This window comes from Megachile rotundata, chromosome 4, assembly GCF_050947335.1.
Source record: "Megachile rotundata isolate GNS110a chromosome 4, iyMegRotu1, whole genome shotgun sequence".
Lineage (NCBI taxonomy): Eukaryota > Metazoa > Arthropoda > Insecta > Hymenoptera > Megachilidae > Megachile > Megachile rotundata.
In genome coordinates, this window is record NC_134986.1 from 20,137,055 (window position 1) to 20,161,447 (window position 24,393).

Consider the following 24,393-nt stretch of genomic DNA (forward strand, 5'->3'; position numbering starts at 1 on the left):
AAGCAATCGTTAAGTTGGCCAAGTGTAGGAAAGTTGTTTCGGTGAAAATAACTGGAGAGTGTATTTTTACGAAATTTCGTACGTCATCCGAATATACGAGGAGCGATATAAAACGAAATTAGATGGCCTGAAAGTTTTCGTCGATAGCGTGAATCAGTTTCGCTCGTGCAAGATTGACGAGCCCCATCGAGACGACCCGTTTCAGCCTTCAAGAAGCGCGTGCATCTTTAACGCATCGACCGGGTCATTCAGCTCTGGCGTAGCTTCGAAATTTCTCCGTCCTCGGTGCTTCAACGACGAACCTTGTAACAGTTTCTCCCGTCTGTGGCTCGCGATTCAGATTCTCGGCGAAAGTGGAACTCGAGGAAGCCGGAGCAGGTTGCCGTCGACACACGACGCGAAATTCGAACGACGATCGCGACGAAGGTGGCAACCGAGCGAAAACCCGTTACCGATGCGTCGACCGTGAATAATTGCGCGAGGATCGCTTTCCAGCTGAACCGAAATAACTTTCATCGCCTAAGGAGCCGGTAAACGAGAGGAAAGATCAATACGCGTTGGCAAACTCCAGCCACGGATTCGTCGTTTAACAAAAGGATTGATCGTGCCCGAGAGATTGATCAACCGGATAGCAATTTTATTTCGGACGCGTTCAATTTGCTATTTTTAACTTTTGTCCTCAAACGAAAATGTCAGTCCATTCGATTTTTCGATCGCGTCGCGTACGCGCGCTCGTTTCACCTGGTTGTTAAGTGGAACGTTAATTAGCGCGTCGTTGATCGATGAAACTGCCCTAATAGTTTTTTTTCCTCTCCTATCTCCTCCGCTTAATCCGCAGCTTTTTACGCGGCGCTGATAATTACACCCCATCAGATACGCAGTCTTATTTTTCCGCTGTAAACTCGAACCAAATCAACGCGCAATTAACCCGTCGTTAATATTCTACTCTATTATTGATCATTATCAAATAAAGAAACAAGGTTCTACACGGGATGTGAAATTCCCACCAGAACGCGTACACTGGCATTTAATGCGTACATACGTTCTTCGCGATATCGAGTAAATTGGTCTTAAATGTCAGACACGTATATTTGTTATACCGTTAATTAACATTCAACGCACAAACGTATACGTTCCGATATTAGCGGAAAAGGAAAACATTCCCAGAATCTCGTGGACGCGAGCTCTTGAATTTAACATATAGCGTGTTTTACCTAGAACTCGACACGCAATTTAGAGCGAAATTTGTGATACATGTGACGAGGCTATGTACACGGACCAACAAGGTATCAACGGATAAACGAAGAGGAGTAATTAAGCTACACGTGATCCTCATTGAATCAATTGCTATTAACCTACCAATTAAAGCTTAATTAATTTTAACGTCGTTCCCATTTTCATTTTCCACGTGATATCCGATACGTGAAAATCTTTTGTTTAGAAATTACAGTATCTGGTACCGGAAGATCGTTGATCACGTAGGTTCGAATTATGATTGACTCGATCACTGTCATTCGAGGATTAATCTACTTAAACAGTGACGCTGTATAATAACCTTTGACCGTGATACAAAGTCAAATGCCATCGTAACACCTTGTAGGTAGTCATCGTGGGTCTCTGGTATTCCTACGAGACATCTAACGCGTTCAGAATTTCACCTGTCCTTTATGCTTCATCAGTTTTTACGTAGTTCTTGAACATAACGTTGCCCGGCTTCCATAAAAGAGATAACGAGTCTCTGAAGTTCTTTCTTTTTAAGAAAATCTCTTACAAGAACGTAACAAAATTTACGTGCTATTGTATATCTGGAAGTTCTCTTCTTTTCTAAGAGGATTAAACCACCGGGATGGCGGATAGAATATGGAATGGATATTGAATATCTAGACAATGGAATTTTTTTTCCAACCTATGTGTGTCATTCATGGAGCTCTCAGTCATGTCGACTGGTAGGAAAGTTAATATTTGGAGGGACGAAATTATTTTACGGAAGCAGATGACCCGCTTATCAGGTAGCACGTATAATTAAAATTTCACGAGACATTTTTATTCGAAGTAAGACTTTGTTCCGAACTAAGGTTTAATTTCGTATGTCCTTTTTGAATAATTGCTGAAATTCTGAACGGTTCGTTATTTTAATTATTCCGGCAAGTTTTTATTCGCGACAAAGATCGTTCGTGATTAATTTATTCCCGATTCATAAATATCCTCGTTTCGTTCGAAATTTAGGTCATAAGATTATTCTATATAATACCGCGAGTATTAATATTTCCCTGTCGAATCCGATTAGGCGATTCGTTCGAAAGGCGGCGAAACGTGTTAAATCCGTATTCGCTATCAGAAATCGCTGCGATCGATCTTCGATCCGATGTTAAGACGTCGACGCGATCGCGTACACTCCGTAAGCCGGTTGTCAAAAATGAGAAGATATAAGCAAAGCCGCAAAGCAGAGGCATAAAGTTGTTCGACCGGTTGAAAACCGCATAGCGTGAAGCAACCCCTCCACGCGGGTTCTCCAACAAAGTAGAATCTCGACCTACGTTCAGGTCTCGCGGTCGCTTCCGGCCAAACATTCGCGTAAGGATCGCGACGCGAGGGCTGGAGGGTGGTCTTTGGCTGTAAATTCGACGAGGATACGTCGACGACGAGAGCGAAAGAAAAGTTTTGGGGCGTATGCGGTCGGTGTGTGACTTAACCCATCTTCGTTTCACCTTCGAGTCCTGTTCTTCACCCTTCCAGCGGACCACCCTCTCTCTCGCTCTCGCTCTCTGTCTTTATTTCCACCCCCGTAGAATCGACGTTGCGCGTTTATCGAACGACTGCGCGCGCACAGATAAGCGGAGATGGGGCGTGCTACGTGTTGGTTGGTCGCAGAGAAAGCGGCGGTGGACGGACGAACAAGAGTACCGAACAACGACGACAACTACGACGAGGACGGCGACGGCGACGTCGGCGAAGACGGCAGCCAACAGACACGAAACGGAGCTCGCCGCGCCACTGTTTCTTCACGCTGTGCCAACACGCCAAGCGTTGTCAACACCGACGGCTCGTGTGTCGCGAGCGCGCTGCTGATCCACGTTGAAAACGATTCGTAAGATCGCGTGAAATTTCGCGGAGGGAAAAAGCTGGATGGTTGTTCGGAGAGGTTCGAAACGGTGACGGGTTTGCAACGGAAGTAGGTAAACAAAGACGAGTCCCGATGCGAAGAGGGTGACGAAGAGTGAACTGTTATCGTGGGTTGTTTGTTGTTCGCTGGTATCGATTCAAAGCGACTGCAAGAAACTGAATCTGGAGAGAAGACACGGCAAAGTGATTTCGGAGTGCAGCGGGAGAGTGCGTCGAGTGGTGCAGCAGGAACAGCTTCGACGGAGGGATCGGGAAGATTTGTGACGGGGACAGGGGTGGTCGTTTGTTCGCAGGGAGGAAAGATCGAGGAATAATCCGGGGAGGCAAATTCGCGCGTAACCTCTGTATTTTCCGTTCGCTTGGTTCAGTCTACCTCCGTGAGGCGGAGAGGGCGGCGAGGCATCGATCGCTCGCCATTTTGCACGTCGACCGACATCTTCTCCACGCATCGACGACATTTTCTTCCCTCGTGACGGCTGCCTCGAGGAGGGAAGTTGTCACGAGCGGATGAACGAACGATTCCACGGGGAAAACCGTGTGCACCGATTGTTACGTTTTCTTTCGTGAATCCGTTCCCTCGTCTTATCGATCGCATCGGGACGTCGCGTTCGAGACACCCGATCGAGATAGAAAGCTGCGCGTTCGACTCGGGGATTAAAATTACAAAGGTCGGAGCGAAGAAGAACAGAGGGTAAGAAAGTTCGTGGGAGGAGCAGCAGGCGAAGTAGGAGGACAGGGTCGTTCTGGTGGAAAGGTAGAAGTCAGCAGGCTGGGAGCTCGGCTGAGCGAGGTCGTGGGTCCCGTCGTGGAGGAGGCCATCGAGCCAGGGGATGCGACCCCGCTGACGGGACCCTCGAGGGAGTCCTCGGTTCCTCGAGCACCCCCGCCACCCCCGCACCGCGTCTCCACCTTGAGATCACCGAGACCTCCGCCCACTACGTCTCAGCAAACGCAGGAACCGGGTCATCAGACCCACGAGTCGAATCCGACCGACCAGAATCCGGGTCATCAGGCCCAGAACCCTAGCCGTCAGTCGCAGAACCCGCAACACGAACAGAATCCAGGTCATCCGACCCAGAATCCGGGCCATCATCAAAATCCCGGCCACCAGCCGTCCAAAACAGGACAGCAGACGCAGAACCCGGGTCATCAGACCCAAAATCCTGGCCACCCGACTCAGAATCCGGGTCGACAGAATCCCAGCCATCAGTCCACCCAGACCCAACAGCCGTCGTTGCAGCAGCAACAATCTGAACAACAACAACAACAGGAGACTCCTCCCAGCAACATGGGCACCGTGTTGTCGTTCAGCCCCCGTGATAGACGGGGCTCCGGGTACCCGCCAACGGGCCATCAGCATCCGGCTGACTTCACCCTGAACAATTTCAATTACGAACAGCTGAACAATGCGAAAAACCGCGAGAACAAGAGCGGTGTCGCCACGGTGGCGCCGGCGCCGCCGACGAATCACCCGCCTACGAACAATAACGCGTTGCAAAATAACAATATCAATTTGAACAACAACGATAACGCGAGGATCATCTCGGAGAAGAACGCGCTCGAGAAGAACCTGAAGAAACACTCGTTGTTCATAAACGCGCTGTCGTGGAAACGATTCAGCACGTCGAACAACAACAAGAAGAAGCTCGACAATAAGAACAAGAATATCGGTTTCCGACAACCGCTCGATAACATACCCATCGTCGATAAAAACAAGAATATACAGACGCCACAGGTAAGCCATCGTTTTATGTCGTTTATTAGGCGTTTACGTTCCCGGTCTAGTGTTCGTCTGTTTCGTCGTTATGCGACAATGTTATTTTGTTTACGTGAACTCGCGTCGCGTCGTAAACGAACTGCTGGAACAGTTTAGGCTGATTAGTTGTACAGAGAGGTAGTACGTAGTTCACGCGGAAACTATTGTTGTGTATATATATTTTGTTTGAGAAGAACTGTTTTTACACCTTGCAGACGCAGGCATGAAGGTAACGATTAATGAACTCTTGTGTATTCTTATATTTAATTACGTACTCAAATGTTTCGATCTAATTTTCAACCTTTTATTCTAAATATTAATTCGACTGTTAAATTTTCATTTTGTCAGAAACGGAAAATTTCTCATATAATTAATTAAACGAATTATTCTTTGAACTGCGAATAACTGTGAGAGAAAAATATGTGAAAATCAGGAATTTAATTGGCAATGTAATACACGTATTTTTGAAATATTGCAGCGTGGAAGTTTCTAATTCGTTACGTGTCGATTGCGGCAAAGGTGTCCCATTTTTGTACGAGTAAAGTAGCCACGAACCACTGGTTCGGAAGACTCGTGCAAAGAACGTCGAAGGTGCTTTGACCCTAGATACGATCGAAAGCATATCGATCTTGCGTTTTCTTTGTTGCGTTTTACGAACACGCGCGTACTTTCTTTCCCCTGCTGTAAAATATCTTGGGAAAGTAAGTCGCTCGTTCGGGGATGCGTTTCGCCCTTCAATTATAAATGCATTAAAACGCGAGTCGAATTCGTTTCTTGACAAAGTGTTCCTTTTAGCTGACCTTGCTATAACTTATACAACGAAACGATTGTCTTGTTACTCGGTACGTTTTTGTACACTGACGTAACTATAATGGACTTACATAACATTTTACACCCCATTATTACAAATGACACGGCAGATAACGGATGTCTTATAATCGTATTATATTTGGACCGACTGACAATAGATCACATAACGTTACTTACAATCTCTGCCGAGAATTGATAACATATAATCTGATCAGGAATAGAAAGTTATGTAAATAATACACTATATCTACATCGTAATAGCCGTTTTAAAAATTGATATATGCATAAATATTCATAGTCCATGTATCACTTTTTATGACACATTTTTTGCCGTCCGAATTTTAATTGACAAAATCGTTGATTTAAAATTGTATTGAAACAGACGAAGCCTCCGGCGTCGAACAATAACCACACCACGCACAACCCGACGTGCGAGAAGCTAGTGCAGAAACCTTTACCCCCTAAGCCAAGGAAAACTGTGATCCAAGCCTCGACCTCGGAATTGCTCAAGTGCCTCGGCGTCTTCCTTCACAGGAAATGCACCCGTTTAAGAGACTTCCAGGCTGGCGACGCTGTCATGTGGCTGAAGACCGTCGATAGGTGTCTGCTACTTCAAGGCTGGCAGGTAAATTCTCCTTCGTTAACACCTGCAAATTTTTCTACTACAATTCCTTTTTTATTTATCAAACGACTTCTGGTTATAATTCCTCTGAAACTATGTGCAATTCTTGGTCCCCAGAACATTGGCTAAGTTAGGCCAGAATATGGCGCTGAGAATGTAAAATATCGGTGATCTTAACTCGTAAGCGATTCAACGAGTTGAAGATCTAACGTAACTATTGCATAAGAGATGCAACACTCGAAGATACATTGCGTGTATAAAATATTGAGTATCAACCACATGGTGCTCGAATGTATGGTAACCCAACGAGTAGCTATCTAACGTGCGGTTATCGGACGCGTGACGATTTCCTAACCACGCAATAACCGAGAGATAATACAATTTCAATTTCAGTATCATCGGTATCTACATGATGATCGTTGCGGCTCGAAGAACCAATTACAGTTCGAATTTCGAAACGAACCGTTCAAGAGTCATTCGATAGTGCACCGACCAATTAACGATAACGCGATAATTAATATTTATCTAGAACCACCGATGGTATCTGAAGCCTACTGGCAGGGAATCGCGATAATGAGTTAATTAAAACGGATTCACCGTTGAAGATCAAATTACGGCGCTATTATCTCGGGGATGAACGCGCGAACGAGTTGGTTCGTCGAAACGAAAGGTTCGTCGATTGAAAACAAGCCTTCGTTGGCCTGGAAGATATTTGCTTTCGGTGCTCGGTCGAATCATCGACATCCATTTCTGAGTCGATGCACATCGGTCGAAGGGAAACGCGAGAGAACAACCACTTAGGCGAAACGAGATCCGCACGCGTCAGAATAGCAAAAGCACCCTCGACTCCTTTCCTATTCCGCTTTCTCGGATGCATATGTGTGCGGTGCACCCGCGGTCACTCACGGGAATACGTGGCTCGTAATGAGAACCACCAGGGGCACGTTAGTCACAATATGTCATGGAGGGAATTAAGCGAGGCACTTCTTCTCTCGCGGAACGAAACGCTGCTTTCCCACTTACCATCGGACATATGGTACTTGGAACAACGGTGAACCATCGAATCTATGGACAGTGACCGAATTCGCTTGCGTTAAACCCAATGTTTTCTGCGTCAGATAAGTTTCAAATGTTTGCTACAACCTTATCTTTATTTATTGTCGCACTTATCGCCATTAGGGGGCACTATTATTTACTCTGCTGATAAATCGGGTAACACATTTGCAGTTAAACTGTCTACTTACAATTTATCTACGTATTTGAATCAACGTTATATTTTTAACGTTACAATCTTTACGTGTCATTTATTATTCGTTGATTTAAGAAAGGATAATTTTAAAGATTCGATGTTTGACCGATTATCACGTGTTTCATTATCAGGAGTGACATCTTTCGAATCTATTTATTTACATCATGTTCTATGTACGCAATATATTGGTCTAGTTCGATCGTTTGAAAGGGAAGCACGTTGTATAGAAACAACCACGTGTCCCTTGAGCACATTGCAAAGTTGGTTCTCGTGTCAGTCGGCCGTACCGTTATCTCATACAGCTTCAGACGCCGTGAATAGAAAGGAAGTGGGTTTTCGATGTATTGTTAGGAATGTTCGATGAACGAGGGAGACATTGTAAGCACAGCGAATACTCGTCAACGAGATGGCCAAAATTCTGTCGATGTAATTGTTACCGACGTAGTTTTGCGTCAGAGGGGAAATAAAGTTGCCGTCTAATTAGAGTGATGCCAAGAAAACGTAGTGGAAGTCCTTTCTTCGCGACCGTTAAGGTCAATATCGATCATCGCGAGTTATCGCTCAGTGTGCCGCTTTTCATGGAAAATCGACATCTCTCTATGAAAGCGATGTTTACTCTTCGTGGCAAGTGCCGACGTGGATGACATTCGCGTCACGAATGAAGTACTAAAACTCCGAACGATTCTCCAGATCGATAAGTCTGACGCATACGAGGTCCACGCCCGATAAAACTATCTCGAATTCGCAAAGGGTGTTCCTTATCTATCCACTCAGCAAATCGTTTACTAACGAGCTCATTCCAGAGCTTTCGACTAGATTATATTCATTTCCATCGTGGAGGGACTTTTTATTTTAATTCTTTTATCGCTCTCGGTCAAGCATCAACGATAAAGCAGATATCAAGACTCGCACGAGCATTTCAAGCTCGTTTCGGCCCAGCTAATATACAAACTTTATTTGCATATTTCGTGGTAAAAATACATTTACTCGTTCGCGTGTATGTTTTGAATTTTCTACGCAACTTTCTGATGTTTTAATTATGGGGTAAAACGTCCATTTTCTGATGGTTAGGGGACGAAAATTCTCCTTGTTCTATGCTAATATTAATTAACATCGGTGCTAATTTTCACGTTGTCAATTTCGATCACAATGACGTACTGTTGTGTATCGAAATGTCAATATCGATTTTCTCACCCCTGAGCGATGCACGTGAACGATTTGCACCCGCGTTTCTCTATTCTTTATTACCGCCGCAGAAAATGTTCATAAATCATTAGACACCTTGGTAATTTGCAAATTCTCGTGATCGATCGAAACAAAGTGCCAGAGGAAATCGATGAGCGTTTGAAGGACTCCGTAGACGTGCGTGACTCGAATGTTGCACTTAGAAAACTTCATCGATTTAGATAACGGTACTTGTGCGTTTTTCACCGAGCATGAGATTGCGTTTCCCTTGTCCGCCAAGATTAATCGAAAAATTCAATTGTTCTATTCTTAATAATCTTCGCTAGAAAATCTCGTACGTGGGCGGGCTAATTGAAAGCTTCCAATGCATTAAGCATTGGAATTTTTATATCGGAAAACTAACGACATAAAATTTCAAATATGAGCGGAATATACGAGTGACCGCATATACCAAAGGGTCACAGAAAATTCCGAAAGTTTTCCGGGTCACAAAGAGTCTGAAAAAGTCACAGGTTGGTAGTATTTCAGAATAGGGGCAAAAGGAACGTCAGGGTAGGTACACCTTCACACAGAGTTCCTAATAAGGGGTAGTAGTTGGTGCGTTCGCGTGCGCGTGTTTATTCGTCTCGACGAGGGTAGGCTGTAGGTAAATATACACAGCACCACGGCTTTCGTTGTCAAAAGGGTCTCTTTAGCGATCGTCGTAGCTACCCTGTTTTCCAACCCCAAATCCTACTAGGTCCTTACGCGAGCGTCGAGCACTCGTTTCTTCTCCGAGCGGGCCTCCGAACTCGATTTTCTTCTTCCAACGAAAATTATTCTTTCGAGAAAAATTAGCTGCGCCCTAAGAATCCTCGTTACCTACTTTCTTCCACTGGTTCTCCAAGTAAAATCTTTTTATAGAGAGGCTCCATTCCCTACTTTGTCCCCCATGCGGCACTAATTCGCGCACGACGCGTTCGTATTTTTTTCCTTCTTTTTTACCAGAAATTGGAACGCAGGGTTAATTATAAAGAAGGATACGAATCGATAGGGTCTGTCAGGGGGTGGAAGAGGAAAAATGTGTGCAGCAATGTGCAGCATCGGGGAAACCGCGTAAAACCGGGTGGGGAATTGAGGGTCACGTGCGTATATCGGCAACGTCGCAGAACCAACCCTTGGCATGGCACCCCTTGCTGTAGAAATATGCGGGAGCTTCCGACAGGGACGTTCACCCTTCGGTTTTAATTGCAAAGGGGAGACGACCTCTTCTCGAACCCCAAACTTCTTGCGACTCCAAAGACGATTATTCGGGAGAAGGGATTACGCTTTCTAAAAAAATTCAAGCTTCCCTCTCTGTCATTTTGTAGTAGGGGATTTATCAAAATTGCTGTGCGCGTAGGACGTTCAGAGATTTCGCATTCGTAATTTTCTGGATCTTTGGAACTTTACTAAAGTTATTTGTATAATTTTCGTACATTAACCGTATTAATCATCTACGTTTTTCAGTGGAAGTAGTACGTACCCTTTCATGCAACCTCGTGTGTCTTACAAATGATAGGACGGAATTATCGAAAGCCCCGATGGTATTACGTAAAAGTTAATTTCATCGATTTTTCGTCACAGAAGAGAATCTCTTCGACGTGTGTCGGTGAAGCATAAAAATTATTTAGCTTCAGTGAATCACCCTTATCTTCATCTGTATCATCCTTACCTTCCTCCAAATCGTTGAAATACATTAATTTTATATCGAGGAATCGATGAACGCAATCAATGAAATTGTCAGATCCGATAGAAAATGTAGAGATCATTAGTTGACATAACAATTTGACGATATAAGTAATTTGCCGTATAATAGTACCTCCGTATCGGTTCGGGGAACTATGTCAAGGAGCCACGTAATGAAAGAAATAACTTTCAAGAAAATTGCGTTGGCTATCGAATGAAAAGCTGTTCGAGAAAGCAACGATAATGCTTCTCCGAACACAGAATTCTTTTCGCGTTATTAATCATTCAGACCACGATAAGAAGACTTCGTGTCCACGTTCGACGTTTCCTCGCCCTTTCGTGGAACTTTCGTGTCAGGTTACACAGAAAATCACGCTCGAGGTTTCCATACAACACGGATGAACCGCAAATCGATTGTGCACGTGCTCAAATCTAATCAGTCAAGGGTGACACACACGGTTCGCCCTAGAAACACACTCTTGTCTACGGTGTCAATAAGTTTCTTCCGTTTGATCGAATACCAATCACGTCTCCGGGAAAATACCGGGAAATGGGAGAAAATGCAACAAGGCATAGCGATACAACCATGAATGCTCCACTTTACGTGTGGACATGTAATAATTCGAACTTAAATATTTTATTAGGTATACTATGTATCTTGCGGAATAAAAAGAATACCTTTCGCGAAACTAAACACATAAATAGATTATCGTCCATCGCGCTAACAAGTAAACAGTAGAACGCTCTCGAAAGTTAGGTAACCAATCTCGATCGGCCCTAATTTCATTCTATCCGCTCCGACAGTTTTCGCATTTCGAGTCGAGTAAGCTTCTTTCTTGCAACTTTCTGATCAAGACCGGTCGCTGAAAGCCCCGAGACAGTTTGCGCCATTAACACCCTCGTCTCGATCGAGTGTCTAATATCGAGAAGGTTCTAGTCGATTTTTCCGAACGCACTCGCGGTTCAAAAACGAGTTCTCAGGAGCAACACGTAGATCGTTTAACTTGGGACGTTAATCCATTTCGTCTAGACGGTAAACAGAAGGAGCTTTTGAACGTCATTGCCGCGAATCCCGTTAAAGGGAAACCATATCGGTTGAAATTGTTTTCCGCGTCTGCGACAAAAATCGCGGATATGTGGTCCAAACGAGCACGTGTAGGACATAGTCTTATTTTTTGTTGACGAGAAGCCAAATAAAACGATTCCGAATATCGGAGATTCGGGACGGATAATCGCGTGCGGTTGTATCGATTACGTGTACGATCATCCGGTTAGATTATCGGAGAATTTGCAACGCGAGCACCTTTCAAAAGGGATCAAACGAATGCTGTGGAATGTGCAGGAAAATTGGATAAAATCCAGGATAGCGAATATTGATGCTTCACGCTGTACGTAATTCGAAAGAACGGGAAAAGAGATAATTAACGAGGTAACTAAAATTAAATTTTAAAACTCGCGCTACAGAATTGCACGACCAATTTGTAGTTCGAAGAATGGTATTAGGAGCAACGTCGATCCGATTAGACGTCGGGAGCAGCATCTTGAGAGCGGTTGAACATCAAAGAGACAGTTTTGTCCGGATCAATGTGGTCTAGCGTTGATCGAAGCTAAAAGCGTCCGCTTCTGCGGTCCGCGTTGGACAATTAACCTATTCTAGGAACGAAATCTGATTACTAACCTTACCACGCAAGATTAAATTTAAAGTAAAAAATAAGGTGACAAATTAAAGTTAACTAAGAAATTTTTTATTCTGGAAAAATATGTCACGGTAAGAGTTGGAGCAAGTTACAGGACAATGAAGAGCCGCGAAAATTGAATTAGAAAGGCTGAATCCTCGATAAGCTGATGAAAAACGCGGTTACAAAGCTCCGTAGGGGTGCAGGCCGCTCACCTCTGGCGAATATCGACCGAACGAATATATACGGTTGGTCGTTCCGTCGTTTTCCGCTCTCGAAAGCTTTACGAGCGTCGTTACGCGGGGACCAAGCGTACTCTGTGAGCTGGCCAAGACACGTGGAAACTCCATGGACGTATCGGCACATGCCTGAATGGGGACTTTATTTTAAAAATAAATACAGTCTCCTTTGTAACCGTGTTTTCTCTCCCTCCCCTTCCTGTTACAGCGTCGATACGGCTCTCGCAATTGATACAGGAAAGCTATTATCTGTCCTGGAAAACAGAAATAGACGAGTTAATTATAAACTCGAACAAGCTTCGCTTCGCTTTACGCGAAAGCCCTTCTCCTCTTTTTGGAAGTTCCGCTTTTGATGTGCGCCCCTTTTTTACCAGACATCCCTTTCATTTCCTTTGATCAACTGTTTTTGCCGTCTTTTCTGTGAACTCAGAAGTATTCAGGAAATTAGTAGACCGAAAGACATTGAATTAATATTTTAATTTTATGGAACAGACGAGAAAAGCGACGTTATACGCGCGTTTTCTAAATTTAAACTCCTTTCGTCTCATTATTTTAATAAATCCTGTTGAACGTATTAGATATATCTTACAAATATCAACAGGGAAACACGGAAAATTGTACTTTTAATTTTTTGAATGTTCTTCGGATTTAATAATCAGAGTTTCAACAGTTACGATCCACTCTGTACAACTTCTGTATCAAACTGGAACAACTCCAACTGCGCGAACCTCTGACCCAACCAATCTCCCTCGATTCATCCTCTAATTAGTACCAGTACTTCGCGATAATTAAAGCGTACAATGTTGGTTATAACGAAATTTCTTTTTTACAATCGGCCGTCAACGATTTACCCGTAAGCGCATATAGGTGCGCGCGCGAGGAAACAGACTGCATGTGGGTGCAATAACGGTGAGGCCCCGCGATGACCCGACAGGATCGATGCTCCCGATACGAGAGATTTTCTCTGCTGGCAGGAATTTTGCGAGCGATGGCTGTTGCACCTCTGCCGTGCACTCCCTCGTTAACGCGTTTAACGCGCGCGTTACGCGGCGCAAAGCGTTCACACGCCTGAACGCGCTTCGTCCCCGATGCAGCCGTATCGTCCAGGAATATCTAGGGACGTCGACATCTCGTAACTCTCGTATTGGAGTTGATAAAAAAATAGCGTTGCTTTTATACGTTGGCCATCGGTAAATCGAACGGAAATTCGCTGTAAGAAGTACGCAAGATCTTCCGAAATCGTAACAGGTGGATCTTTGACGCCCCGTAATTGAGCTGTGGGCGTGCCCTAGTGCGCATGCAAATTAGGTGTACGCTCGGGATAAGTGCATTAAATGCACCGCCAATGGATGCACCCGTACGATCAGCAACACCTTTGTGTACGCGTTAAAGCCGACAGACGAACCACTCGCGGTCTAGCCTGCACTCAACGAGCCAATGCACTTTACCTTTGCCCTCTCGGACTAAATCGACCTACGCGTCCTAATTCGCTAATGACTCGGAGGACTCGGTTTCTGGAGCAAGGAGAACGAACGCGATATCCGATAAAGCGCAGAAGTGACACGAAAGAGACGGCTCCTGACATCTTTCGCTAATATTAAATAAATGGAAACTTAAAATAGCTCTAACGTACGTTCAGGGCCAATGTAGGCTTCCTGTCACTGACAGCAGACGAAAAGCGAATAGCCTTGCATCCTATAGTTCCGAGTGATTTGGAAATTTCTAAATTTTTAAATCTTCCAAAAAGCATCGATTTCTCTTAGGCTTCCAATGGTTTCCTCTCTGTTTAGATCCCTTCTGGATTCTCCCTGGGGTTTATCTAAGGTTTCCTAGGACACCCTAGATGATCCTGTAGTTCAATATCTCTCCTGAGTTTTCTGAGTAACGTCTTTTATCAACGAGTATTGACTAGAATAATCTTTTAAAAAGCGTATCATAAATGAAGGGTAAATGTAGGATGTACGAAAGAGAATTGGCGTTCGGTAGAAAGACGCAAAATAGTGTCCCCAGGGGCCGCGAGGAAAGGAAGACCTGTCGGAATCGAAGTATCGACCGCGGTCGCCGTCGGCTACGACAATGCCGATTGTAATTTCGCAAGCGTGACACGTAACGCGACACCACGCATGAATCATCCCTTTTTGTTCGTCTGCTAAGTAAGCAAGATGCATTTCGCGTCATCTGAATGCACCGAGTTGGAAAAAAAATAATACACGTGTTCCCTCATCGTTGGAATGGATTGATTGTCTGTTTAGCTCTTTCATTCGCAAGAATTCGTTTGTATCCGGTCCCTTCATTACGGTAAAAGACCGTTTGTGTTGTGATATTTAGAAGTTTTCGATGTTGAGATTGAAACGAGAGGATTTTATCGTTTCTTGTACTGACTGAATTCTTCTTCGTAATATAGAGGAATGAACAAGGAGTTAACCTTCATCTTTATAAATATTTTGTCTCGATATTATTGTCCAGAGCTCACTATTATCCTCGGTTCGACAATTCATCTCCATTTGCGTGCATCCTGATTCCGCAGTAATGCAGATATTTTTTTTTTTGTTATAACAGGACGTCGCGTTCATCAATCCTGCCAATGTTGTGTTCGTTTATATGCTGGTGAGAGAGTTGGTGGACGGCGACGAGGCGTCCGAGAGAGAGCTTCAAGCAACGGTGTTGACGTGCCTGTACCTGAGCTACAGCTACATGGGCAACGAAATCAGCTACCCGTTGAAACCGTTCCTGGTCGAGGATAGCAAAGACAAGTTCTGGGACAGATGCCTGTTGATCGTCAATCGATTGAGCTCCAAGATGCTGCGAATCAACAGCGAGCCAGGATTCTTCACGGAAATCTTCACTGAACTGAAGGTACGTACCGGAAGATGTCGCTAGGACGTGTTCGTTGTCGGTTAATCGGAGAATCAATGAGCATCGAGAAGCAGAAACGTTCGCCGCTTCTCGACACTTGACCGCAATACCTCTTGCAGAAAACGTAAAGCGTATAAAATTGATCCAGACAACTAAAAACAATCCAAAATGACAGGCGTGCGGAGCTGGCGATCGAGGTAGTCTGCCTGGTAGCGGCCTCGAGCGGAGCCTCGTCGTCTCCGGAGTCGCGGTACCCACCAAGGCGGCTTGACGGAGCTACACACACCTGCTGGTACGCATCGCCAGGCACGGCTGCGACGTCACGACGCTCTGACGACGGCCATCGCGACGACGAGGAGCTGCCCTCGCAGCTTGACCCCACCGCATCGACCTCGACCTCGACGTTGCATCGACAACCTCATCAGCATCATCATCGCCATCGACCTAGCCGCGACGATGGAGAGCCGAGCGGACTCTGTCCGTCCTGCGGTCAAAGACGCCGCGAAGAGATCTACTACACCATCGAGGATTTGGACGCCATCGACGCGGCGCCTCTCGAGTCCCAGAGAACGCCCACGTCGCAGAGGACCTGCAGCTGCGACACCGTCGACGCCGTCGCGGCGGACAGGGAACGCGGCGACCTTCGCAAGTATCGCAGCACCGACTCCAGGTGGATCGACGGCAGTTTCCTGTCTCCCGACGACGCGATCTGGGACCTCAGGAGACGCACCAGCGAGGGAACGGAGTTTCGATGGGCTCTACACACGTCCAGCACCGACTTGGACCTGGTGAAGAAAACGAAATGCAGCTGCCACAGTCTCACGCCCGAGGAGAAGAAGCCGCAGGACATACAGCGAGGCGACCTGAGGAAACACCACAGTGCGGAAACGGACAAGTGGTCGGTCAAGCCGGACTACCTGAAGACGCCGATGCACGACCTGAGGAAGCACAGCAGCGACGACACCAGAATGGCCAGGGAAGCCAGGTGGCTTCAAGTTCCGGAAGTGTTGCCCAATCCGAAACCGAGATGCACGTGTCCAAAATCGAAGGTGTTGGCGCCTTCGCCGCCGGCGGAACCGCCGAAACAGCAGCAGCAGCAACAACCGCCGGAACCACCGGAGAAACCCGTCGTACAGGAGCCGGAGAGGAAGCTCTACTACTCCGTGTCGTTGAACGTCGAACGAACGGAAGAACCGCCCGCCGCGCCCGTTCCAGAGAAACCGGAATTGAAGAAGCACGCCAGCGAGGACACAAGGCTAGTGAGGACCGAGAGAGTCCGGGAGAGACCGAAGCTGGAACGATCTCGCGCGAGAGTCGACAGTCAAACGTCGAAGAAATGGGGCGCCAAGGAAAAGGTGGTCAGCCCGGAGGAGGGGAAAAGACCTCGACCGAAGTGGGCGATGAAACCGCACTTCTCCTTGCCCGTCGAGAAGAAGGACTCGAAATGGAGGAGCCAGGACTCCACGGAGGGATTCAAGAGCAAAAGCTTGAAAGAACGGCCAAAGTACAGCATCCGAAGGAGCTTGTCGCCGGAGCCGGTGGCTGATCCCCGTCAGATAACGAAGCTGGAGAACAGAATCGTGCGGCGACTGATATCTCCGGAAATCACCATCACGGATGCCAAGTGGGCTCCTTACGAGGACGCTTCGCCGTTGCCAACGATCGGGATCAAGAAACGCGAACCGAAGCACATCAGCGAGATCAAGTGGACCCCTTACGAGGGATCACCGCCGGCGGACGGCGGCAGAGGCGATAGTTTCGCGGTTCAAGAGCCCGAAGAATCGAAATCTTGGTCACCGTTCCACAACGTGACGCCCACCCATCATCCACCTCCAGAGGCGACGCCTTGCAGAAGCGACGACGAAGATTTCCGATGGAGGATCCTCAACCAGGTATCGGCGTTCCCGATCTATCAGGGCGGCTGGAAAGACGAGTCACCGGAAAGGACACCACCTAGAAAGTTACAATCACCCGTGGATCTGTCTCCGCCGATTTGGTCGCCTCTGGTTCCGGCTACTCCTGTCAAGAGACAGAGATCCCAGCAACAGTATTCTCCGCCTCCGCCGGTTCAACGGAAGAGCATCGTCAAGGGCCGTGGCTTGTCGAAGAAGAAGGCTCTGAGAGCCAGGTCGGAGAGTCATCAGGTCGAGAGCGATAGACTGATGCCGCCCGCGGTGATCGTTCGTGCGGCGAGCGAGGAGCCAAAGAGCCGCCAAAGACCGCAGTTGATGAGATCGAAGGCTTTGTTAGAGGTCCCTGTGCCGATAGGGATTACGAAGAGATCGTTAAGCGAGGAAGTGCCCCGTATGCGAAGCCGTGAACGGCCACGTGCTCCCAATAGAGCTCGCAGCGAGGAGGTACCCAAGTACGAAGACCCGTGGTTCGCTAACGACAGGCTGGCAGCTGAGACGACCGAGTTGCGTGAATACGTGACTACGGTTTAAGTGGGGGATCGGAACACGAGTTTGACGGTACTCGAAATCGAGCCAAGGTATTTTAGAATTCATTTTCGCTGCTCCCTCGGCCGAGAGGGTTCCCGTATAGTTAGCTCGCTTAGCTGTTTTGTACGGACGTAGAACCGATCAGGTGTGTACATTAAAGAGATTTCGTGCAACCGCGATCATTATTTTTCGTCTCTGAGCCTCATTCACCTTTTTAAATTGCGCCATCGACGAGCGACGCGACGGTGACCGCTGCGAATCGTAGAGGAACCGTGATTCATAAGAGCGAACCAAGGTGACAGAGGCGGGTGCGTAAACGGCGAGCTGCGAGGGGTTCAAGACGATGGACGAACGTCGCGACGATCATCCGCTTCGTTGGCCTACGAAACGAAGATTACAAAATCGAGTTGTCGAAGACGCGCTCAGCGAAGCCGACTATAGTCGAGGAGTCAACGATTCTCTCCGCGAAAGAGCGGTCGAGAGACTAGGGGGTCAAGGACTGATTTAAAAACGATTTTTGCGTGGCGTCGCTGAAGGGACTCGAACGATAACGATAACCCTTCGGCTTAACGAAACGAACAATTCTCAGCTCGAAACTGAACTTTTCATCGGCAACACTGAGCACCGAAAAGTACAGCTCGACGCGGTTGTCCAGCCTGTGACGACCAGATGACAGTTCACGTAGGATGTTTAAGCGATAACGATAGCCAATAACGTAATTAAAAGAGAGTCGAGCGTAATCTTCGATTATCGAGAAAATCACATCCGACTTAATAATACGAGCTTAGGTGTTTAAGCATAGCTGATACGAGTACCAAATAAAAAACGAACAGAAGTCGTGCGGTTCGCGTGTTGCTGAAATCAAAGTTGTCGTATCGATACGGAAAGGAAGATGAAACCAAACGAACGAGCCGGTTCGAGTACACCGTGACGTTCATGTATCGATCGATCGTTCCTCTGAAAAAGAAGGGGCGTTGGAATAAACCAAAGTTCGTTCGGTGAGTCGTCGGTGCTCGACGAGGACACCTTTGTTACATATTCCTTTCTTTTGCAAAATAAAACCGCGAAACGATCCGCTCGAACGGAAATGGGTCCCTCAGGACCCATGGGTCGTCAGCGAGTCTCGTGCATACGCATAATTAAGTTCTAACGTGAATAAACAAAAAGGGGGTGGCTAATATGGCGGCTGAGGTAAACGACATTTAGTAGCCCTCGTGTGCCGGCGCGTGCAATATTAATTAGGATTATACATTTAACAGTTCATTGAATAGCCACTTAAGGATGGGGTACTAAATATTAAGCGAAACAACGCGATCATCTGTCAAATCTATCTTATCGACGGCTGCATCTTACTTTGCCCCGACTGTTCGCCATTTTAGTTGCCATTTCGCGTGCGATTCTATACGTTTTTGCAAATATGCGCGATCCCTCAAAGATTTTCGAGTACTGTATACATACACGCATATACGTATCTGCAAGGCCGATAAAAAAGAAACGGTCCGAGACTTCGATGTCTTCGACTTTTCTCGTTTTTGTCGTCTTGTACATGTTCTCCATACACGCGTTCGCCGGTCTCTTGCCGGCTTCTTCAGCCGCGATCGTTTTAGATTTTTGATATTCGATTGCAAGGAGATTCGGATGTGTTTCTCTGGAGACGGAGGAAGCCTCGATTGAAAGTGTATTTTGTATTTCGATTTGAATTCCGATCATCCATCGACAAATCAGTGCTTCGAACATACACTCGGGTGCAACGTTGGCTTTTCTTGGTTAACTAAAAAAAACTTTCTTTAACGTTCATATTATGTTATAAATATCGAATGCAACTCTCGTCAATGATAATGTGCTAAATTGAGAAACGAATTGATTATCTTGCGAATAGTACTCGATGCGTTAACAGTAAGCGTAGGAAGGAGTTATCCTAGGGAGGAGAGCCTAACTCAGAACCTCCTGTTCTCGCGCACGAAGATCAAGCGCAAATAAGGCTAGCAATGGAAAATTCCTTCTCTTACGCTTTCTTTTAAGAAGACTACTTCAGACTACTGATGCTCAAAAGGCTACACAAGTTTATCCGACATTGCATATTATTGAAAAATCGTTTAAGTTTTGAAAGGGTTAACTAAGAAAAGTCTAAGTAAAAGTACAAGTACAAGCATTTTTCCTACGCAAAGCGCGTGTTCATGCATTGAAACCGCTTTGAACCCGCGATACATTCGAGCATCTTACACAGTCAGATTTTGTACATATTTTTAATAACGTGTGATAGCTGTAATTGTGCATCACGGTGGCAGACTAATCATTCCAGACGAATTACGACGAAAGATGAGAGGAAACAGAAAGAAGCGACGAAGATGAATTTTTCTAGAGATTCGGGACTTCCTCCCAGTTACAGTTTGGATCCGATTGTTCTTTCTTTGTTCTTCGTTCAGCCGTTCGTTTCCCTCGCGGTTTCTCGATGTCGTCTCGTGTTATAAAGAACCCCTTGCAAACACATTTCCGATGCCGAGGAGGCCGTTTCAATGTCGCGGGTTATCGAAACACTAACGAAAACAGGAATGAAATAAAATTCCCGTGACTGACACGCGTTCTAATTGGCCGTACGAATAAAAATCGAAGCTTTGAAATCGAGGACGGAAGCTTTTTAAACTTTCGTTCGCCTCGAGATCGAACGACTCTTTTTGTTCGTGCGGCTCGATATGCTGTCGCTACAAAAAGAAAATGATAAAAAAAAAGAAAAATTAAAAGAGAGAAAACTCACAGAGATAGAAAAATTATTTTCTAAAGAAAATGCGTGAAACGAGAGAGAGAAAGGGAACGAATGCAAGTGAGAAAGAGAGCGAGAGGATGATAGAGTTAATAAAAAGGGGTGAAATATCGACGACGAGCTTGCGAGGTGCGAAAAAAGATCAACAAAATAGAAAAAAAATGATGAGAGCGAAAAGAAAACCAAAGAAAAGAAATATAGAAAAATTCCTTGCTTTTCCCGGTGAGATCTCGTGCTAGCGAATTTTTTCTATAAGCGTGCGTTTAAGAGAAGAACGAATACACCAACGAGATACAGAACAACGTACAAGAGCAGAGAAGAAAAAAAAGAAAAATCATGTATTTAACTGCGCGCCTGATTTCACCCGTGTTGCATAGCGTACGAGAAATTCTCACTTAGGTATTTGTAAGTACCATTAAGAAGAGTGTTGAAAGAGGGTTAGGGGAGGGGGAGAGCAGCCTGCAGATATTAAACGCCATTAGTTGCCATTCGATCGATGATCTATTTAATTAGTTGGCGATTATTCGTGGCTAGCAATCTGTCTTTCTTTCCGCGTTTGATCTCGAGAAATCGTGCACCGTTTTTCTCTTCGTTCCACTTTAGGATTATTCTAGCGTAAATCGTTAGCTGATAGAGATGCTTCGAAGGCTCCATATTTCAATGATTCTACACGGACACACACCCCCACAGTCACGCGCGCGCGCATGCACATACACGCGTACAATCGCAATTGTTCTAGTCACGTACGTGTACACGCATGGTATCGAGCTCTCCCCACGAACACTTTGATCATTTTCTCTGTTCGTTAATCGCTTTCTTATTCTCGAGGACATTTAATAAGTAAGCAGGCTGATTGTTAGTCGATTACTATAGATAGTAGATGAATCACCCTTACGAGAACAAGGCTGTCATTGCATTTATCGCTCTGGTTCAGACATGGGCATCGAATCGCACGAAGGGTGTCTCTGATGCCGAGTTCGTTTGGAAAATCGAAGTGTTTCAAAGTTGGAACGCTTCGAGACCGGAGGGCTCCAAACTCGAAACGCTTCAAATTTACTCAAAGGCGTTGGATAACGCTCCAACTGAATTTACTACTTGCCCGTGTCTGCTCTAGTTGCACTCGCTATATAGTACTGGTATCTAGGGATCCTGTTCGATCAAGCTTTCTCGAGATCAGACGTTATAGCGCGTTTACGAATCGCAATGCATAAAATGTCGAGACAAATGTGATTTTTGCATTGTTTTAATCGAATGGCGTTCAAGTGTTCAATTGCGAGGTAAAGAAAGAATTAAGAAGAAATAGAAGAAGCCACGCCACTCTTATATTAAAACGTACTAATAAATAAAGCGCTGCATAGCGATTCGTTTCTTCTCGAAGTATACATAGTACATATAATAGGTTCTTTCCTTCGTAGTGCATACAATAATTAATTCTGGCGTATTCATTGCGTACTGTACGATATTAATAAAATAGCGTAACGTATATAATGGAGCGATCAACATCCGGCGAACGACGGTCTTAACGATTGCCGTGTTGCGTAATTCAAGTGATTTGGATAACAAATGAAAAAGAAAAACATTATTTCCGCAAGAACGAAGAAGGAGAAGAAGAGAGACCCGGGCACGTTAAGATGCTGTACGGTGTAAAACAAAAAACATTGTATTTGTGCTGCCATTAGCGTTAAACAAAAAGGAACGGAGGATGAAAAGCGACAAAAAGGGAAAACAAATTACGAGGAAGCCAAAGTATTATAGTTAATGAGAAACTCCCGGGTAAAACACGTACACACACACACACACACACATACACATACACATGCAGTTGGTTACGCTCTGTACACAAGACGCGTTCACGCATACCTGCTTAGTGGGTGGTGGATGAACGTGAATCAAAAGACACGTACACGTTTACATATATAAATATACATACATATGTTGTACGATACATACAGGTTACACATACCCGACGATGTAATTAATAAGTACTTTAATCCCGACAAAACAATTCGTTTCGCGGTACGAGAATGATTTTTAGGAGCCTTCGTGTTGAATAATTAGCAGTCTCATTCCATGTATCGTATAATCGAGAGATCGAGTGCCCGTGATCAGTACGTATAATAGCGATTAAAATCATTAAATGAAAATAAAAGAACAAAAAAAAACTATATGCGAAATGAAACATGAACCTGTTGAAAATAACGGTTCGTAGTGTGTACTGTATTCGAATGTGATGAATTTGTTATACTTACGTCCCTCATTATTGTTACGTTGTGCTTCTTATTATTGCTGATCTATTATTATTACCAATGTCAATGTTTATTATGAGTCCTAACGAGAAGTATTAACATTTGGAAGTATTATTAGCATTATTATTGAATATTATTTATTACCATTGCTATTTATTATTATTGCGCGAAAAAGAAGATCGACCGCCGATTTTTTTCTAGTACAATTTCTCTAGTCCCAATTAGAGTACTGTCGATACTCAGTCTCCCCCGTCCCCGATGTATTTGATTTTTTGTCAAATAAATCCGAAAGAAAGGATGCCACGCGTTGCAGGACACGTAGTTCTTGCCGTAATAGAGTGATGCATTACCTGTGCAACAAATGCAGTATACAACCCATAAATATGAGGTCAATGTTGATTTGTTTAAATAAATGTAAGTTTGAAAATCCACGAACACTTGGTAATCATTTTGTCCTATTTTGTTCTCCTCGTTACTCAGCTTCAATGGAACTTTATAATGGAACGATAAAGTATTAGTCTGAACAAATAACTGACATAAATATTTCATAAAATACCATTATTCCAAATCGTGTAATGATTCGAAATCGAATTGCATGAGTAAGTAATGCGCATGACTGAGAAACCTTTCTGACAGCTACTTATCTGATGATTACTTATCGAACAGTTATTGTGTACATTCAGTACCGACGTTCATGTCATTTCTGTATCAGTACATTTTACGTAGTCGGATTTAGAATTAAAGAAGAATAATTTTATACATGCGATTGTATTTGCTACAACTCTCGTAAACATAAAATATGTGGACGTGTCAAAATGGCCGATCTTAACAAAGAATTGAATGAATATCTTCTTAGCAGTAAAAATGAGAAACAATTTAAGATTACTGTACCTTCGGTGACAATACCAAAAACAAGTATTGGAAAATGGTTCGGAAGAAGCGGAGAAGAAGATAGAGAAGATTCGGGATGGATACAAGGAGCACAAAAGGAATGTTGTCCTACTATGGTAAGGTATAATTTGTAACATAACCTCTCTGCTAAATGTTTTGAAGAAAACAAATGCTTCCGAAGAACGATATTTCAATGATTTTTATCTTTCCCTGACAGACAAGAATTCAGAGGCTAATAGCATTTGTTGTATGCTTTTCTTTGGGTATACTTTGTTTCTGTCTGTCTGCAATTTATATTCCAGTTTTATTACTTAAAGCAAGAAAGTTTGCGCTCCTGTATACATTGGGAAGTGTTTTCTTCTTGGCCAGGTAAGTTACTTTGAGTGGAAATAATGTTTATAAATAAAACATTTACGACGTTTTTGCAGTTTTTGCTTCCTTTTGGGTCCATTAAGTTACCTAAGGTCATTATTCACTGCTGAGAGAAGATGTTTTAGTATGACCTACCTTGTAACACTGATAGGAACACTTTATTTTGCCTTACATTTACAGTCTACGCCATTAACTGTGCTCTGTGCTGTTTTACAATTAATAGCTATGTTATCGTTCTTGGTAAGTCATATACCTGGTGGAACTAAAGGTCTAATGTTTTTTACAAGAATGTTCAAATCTTCGGTTAACTCTACATTGCCTGTATGATGTTATAGCCACCAAATATATATATACGAAATCAATATTGTATATTTAATTTTTATATTTTATAAAATTTCCATTTATCAAACATTCAGATTTATATAATAGTAAATATCATGTTGGTAATCATGTTCTCGT

General features: G+C 44.6%; 2 protein-coding genes across 2 annotated transcripts; both read left to right on the forward strand.

Annotated features, from left to right (window-relative positions):
• Positions 1-15,632, forward strand: Cdk5alpha (Cdk5 activator-like protein). The gene is made up of 4 exons (XM_003699859.3): positions 1-4,858; positions 6,072-6,314; positions 14,927-15,223; positions 15,399-15,632. The coding sequence occupies exons 1-4, from the start codon at positions 4,412-4,414 to the stop codon at positions 15,492-15,494; spliced, it is 1,083 nt and encodes a 360-aa protein (XP_003699907.1). The 5' UTR covers positions 1-4,411; the 3' UTR covers positions 15,495-15,632.
• Positions 15,633-23,486: 7,854 nt separating this feature from the next.
• LOC100881631 (uncharacterized) lies at positions 23,487-24,296 on the forward strand. Its single transcript, XM_003699851.3, has 3 exons — positions 23,487-23,678; positions 23,780-23,931; positions 23,991-24,296. The coding sequence occupies exons 1-3, from the start codon at positions 23,487-23,489 to the stop codon at positions 24,259-24,261; spliced, it is 615 nt and encodes a 204-aa protein (XP_003699899.1). The 3' UTR covers positions 24,262-24,296.
• Positions 24,297-24,393: the final 97 nt, after the last annotated feature.